The sequence below is a fragment of the Sinocyclocheilus anshuiensis genome, unplaced genomic scaffold (genome assembly GCF_001515605.1).
Source record: "Sinocyclocheilus anshuiensis isolate Anshui unplaced genomic scaffold, SAMN03320099.WGS_v1.1 scaffold443, whole genome shotgun sequence".
NCBI lineage: Eukaryota > Metazoa > Chordata > Actinopteri > Cypriniformes > Cyprinidae > Sinocyclocheilus > Sinocyclocheilus anshuiensis.
The window spans coordinates 170,234-174,566 of NW_015548211.1; the positions used below are offsets into that span (position 1 = coordinate 170,234).

A 4,333-nucleotide genomic window follows, 5' to 3' on the forward strand; every position below is an offset into this window, starting at 1 on the left:
CATACAAATAAATAAATTAATTGATTTTTAAATTAATATATAACACTATTTTAATATTCATGTAAAATTATATATACACATTATATATGATAATATATTTAAATATTATAAATGCATATTAGAATATATTATTCTAGTATATTATTATATATATAGTATATTATTATTTATTATTTATAAAAATAAACATTTAGATGATAGATAGATAGATAGATAGATAGATTTTAGGAAGCTCTGGTGCTGGCAGTACGGCACTTCAGTGGCGGTGGTTCTTCCCGTGTCGAGTGGGTTGCACACATCAGGCTGCACTACCCCCTGTTTGTGTTGCAGGCGGCCATCTCCCCTGTGCGCTTCAGCACGCTAAAAGAGCTTTTTCCCTAAAAGAGCATTCACGGGTGCATCTTTTTAAAGACGTTCCCGGAGGTGCATGAGGAGCTCACCAGGTCATGGACGGCACCTTTTACTGCCGGAAACCGACCTGCTGGTTCCTCGTCCCTCACCACCCTCGACGGTGGTGCAGCTAGGGGTTATACAAGGGTCCCTCCGGTGGAGCGGTCGGTTGCGATGCAATTGTGTCAAATACCGCTGCCACCTGGCGGGGAAAGCCGTTGCTCCCCTCCTGGGCCTGCAGATACTCGTCGGCCCTGACCGGCAGTGCTTATGTGGCCAGCGGAGAAGCTGCCTCTGCAGCTCTACACGCCATGGCGTTGTTGCAGGTTCATCAGGCCAAGGCACTGAAGGACCTGCACGAGGGTGGTCATGACCCAGAAGTTCTTAAAGAGCTTCGTACTGCTACTGACCTCGCGTTACGAGCGACGAAGGTTACTGCGCGGTCTCTGGGCCGTGCAATGTTCACTATGGTGGTCCAGGAGCGCCATCTCTGGCTGTGTCTGGCTGACATGAAGGAGACTGACAAGACTCGGTTTTTAAATGCCCTTGTGTCCCAGACCGGCCTCTTCGGCGACGCAGTGGAGAACTTCGCCCAGCAGTTCTCCGTCACACAGAAGCAGACTGAGGCCATCAAAAACATCCTGCCCCGGCGTGCAGCTGTTGCCTCCACCCGGCCACCGGCGGCAGCGCCTCAGTCTACTCGTCGCCAAGGGCGGCCCCCTGCCGCCGCCCCCGCGCAACAAACACAGCACGGGCGACCCAGAGATGGAGGGAGCTGCTCTTCGGGAGATGGTGAACGCACCACTCCCTCCCCCGGAGGAGGGCCGGGTGGAGAATCTTTTGTTTCTTTTTTTCCCGCCACTTTTTCCCGTCTCTGGTTCCCCAGAGGGGACGGGGAGTTGTGGACGGGCCAGTCTCGTATCACACTCACCCTCCTCTCTCGCCAGTGAGCAGCTGTGGGCGGTTCGAGAGTGCGATCAAAGGTACTACTCACACACCCTCTGCCTGAACGCAGGTAAGTGTTGCACACACGCTGACCCCGCTTCGGACCAGCAACGAGACGCCCGGGCCGGGACCCTGCGTTCCCCCTCGCTGCCCCACCGCGGGTACGTCGGTGGGTCTGTTGGTGCCACTTGTGCGGTATCTGGAAGCCTGGCTAACGCTTCCCAGTCCGTCTCTTTGGCTCCATCATACCATCAGACCGTTCCGTACATCAACCGACAAGGTGGTCTACGCTCCCGTCGCATGTTGCAACTCACCCGCCACCTCCTCTTCTGGAGTCAGAAGCATCTGAGGTTGCTTCGTGCCATTCATATTCCTGGTCTGCACAACTGGGAAGCCGACGAGCTGTGCTCACGGGAGAATGGAGACTCCATCCCCAGACGGTCCAGCTAATTTGGAGTCATTTCGGAGCCGCTCAGGTAGACCTGTTTGCCTCTCCAGAAACCTCTCACTGCCAGTTGTTCTACTCCCTGACCGAGGGAACACTCGGCACGGACGCACTGGGACACAGCTGGCATGCGTTTCCCCCAGTGAGCCTTCTTGCACAGACACTGTGCAAGATCAGGGAGGACGAGGAACAAGTCCTGCTCGTGGCGCCTTACTGGCCCACCCGGACTTGGTTCCCGGAACTGATGCTCCTTGTGACCGCCCTGAGTCTACTGACTTAGAGGCGGGGCACCCTGTGGCACCCGCGTCCAGACCTCTGGAAACTTCATGTCTGGTCCCTGGACGGGACTCCAGGGTGACCTACCCCAGGAGGTAGTTGACACCATCACTTCGGCGAGAGCACCATCTACGAGACACACTTATGCCTTGAAGTGGAACCTGTTCGTCGAATGGTGCTCTTCTCACCGAGAAGACCCGCCTAAATGTCCGATCAGAGTCGTGCTGTCCTTTTTGCAGCAGGGGTTGGAGCGAAGGTTGTCTCCCTCCACCCTTAAAGTCTACGTGGCTGCGATTGCTGCCAACCACAACCCCGTGGAAGAGAAGTTGGTGGGGAAACATGACCTGATCATCAGGTTCCTTAGGGGGGCGTGAAGGCTAAATCCTCCACGGCCCCCCTCTATACCCTCTTGGGACCTTGTTTCTAACCAGAGGATGGCCCACTGGATAGTGGATGCCATCTCCCTGGCTTATCAGGCACAGGGTGTGCCCTGCCCGTTCACGTTGTGAGCTCACTCTACTAGAAGTGTTGCGTCCTCCTGGGCGCTGGCTCGTGGCGCCTCGCTGACAGATATTTGTAGAGCTGCAGGCTGGACGACCCCCAACACGTTCACTAGATTCTATAGCCTTCGTGAGGAGCCGGCATCCTCCTGTGTTCTCACTTTAAATGGGTAGAAGCACTGAGAGGCCCCGGCTTCGAGTTGGCTTGCTAAAACCGCTCCAGAGAGTCCATCGCAGACTCTGTCAAGCTCCTCCATTCCCTCGGCAGCCAGACGTGGCGGAGTGTCCGGCGCCAGGCCCTCACTCGATGAATCCGTGACAACCAGTAGAGGGCTGGGTTCCATATGTAGAGACCTAAGTGGATCCCATGTGTGTAAAGTCCACGGTATAGCCTAAGAGCCCATGTTTCCCCGTCAGACTTCCTGCTATTTTCCAAGAGGGTTACTATCACCTCTAATCTTCCATACGCTCCTAGACGGCTGTTCATATGTGTAAGTGCTTCAGAAACCTCCTTCGGGAAGGATGGGGCTTCCGCAACGTTCCTGTCCCAAGTGTTAGGGGTACGTTTTCCCAGTGTTATCCAGTCTTACTGAGTGGGCAGTGCCATAGCAGCAGTAACTGGTCTTCTTGTGGTAAGCCTCGGCCTACGCCAAAAAGAAGGGGTGCAGGTGGCTTCCACAGGTCACTGGAAGGGGCAGTATCTGTATAGCCCTTTGGTAGGGATCCCAATTCGTCGTTACATATATATACATACATTTTTTACACACCATAATTCACCAGACTAACTAGACTAATGTTGGTTTGTAGTTATTGATAAACTTACATTAAAGAAAAATATAACAAAGTTTTTTTTTTTGTTGAGCCTTTCATTCCTGCAGGATTCAAACAATTCACTTCCTAGATGTCACAATTTTAAAGGATGCTACATTTTTTTATTAGTGGGAACATCCTGCAGGACCATTTTGCACGCAAAATATGGGCCATAATAATGAAAACTATTTTTTGATTTTCATATCTAACAGTGTAGTTGTTCTCACTCTAAAGAATGAGGGATTTGTGCCTATAATGCTTTAGAAGCGTGTGAGGTTTACGTCACCTGGTCCGGACACGGGCAGCTCGGGTTTGTGGGATTTGACTGGGTCCAGTCGGTCCTTCTCCAGCTGCTTCCTAGTGCTGCGCTGCCGGGCCTCACGAAACATGGGCACAGCGTGAGCTGCGAGAAACACGAGAATCACATGACATAAAGCACACAAACTCAGAGTACTACGCTCTTCACACGCAGCACAGCAACGTCTTTGTATTTACTTTTGATTAAAGTGCCCACATTTCACAGTTGCCCAACACAACCACAATACAGTGCGTTTGTGATGCTCTTGTGTGTGTGTTTGACTCCCGGGTCACGGGGAAAGAGCGAGCGATTTTCCATTCAGGAGTCGAGCTAATTCCTCTCACGCTACATTAAGCAAAAAGGTTAGCGGTGACACATGTCTGTTTCTTTTTTTCCCTCAGTGGTCCATCATCCTGTTTCACATCACCTCAATTTTCCATCGCTATTTCCTGACCTGTGCGGTGGGGTTTTGAAGGGTGTTTAGGTTCGGCGGATGATCACGCGAGTGGAGGCTCATGCCGTGACTGACGCTCTCGTGGCTCACACTTAGCTGCTAAGTGTCGTGCGCTAATGGCATCGTGGCCCTTGGGTGAGACGCAGCGTGGGGCAATCCGATGGAAAGCACTCACTCCGTGCAAACACACACACACACACACACACACACCCACA

The 4,333-nt window shown here is 52.3% G+C and overlaps 1 protein-coding gene across 1 annotated transcript in view; it reads right to left on the minus strand.

The window, feature by feature from the left end:
- LOC107653764 (WD repeat-containing protein 70-like) overlaps positions 1-4,333 on the minus strand; it is a 23,980-nt gene that overhangs the window by 7,054 nt on the left and 12,593 nt on the right. The window contains exon 7 of the mRNA XM_016440585.1: positions 3,653-3,769. Within this exon, the coding sequence (XP_016296071.1) occupies positions 3,653-3,769 (117 nt within the window). The remainder of the gene's footprint in view (positions 1-3,652; positions 3,770-4,333) is intronic.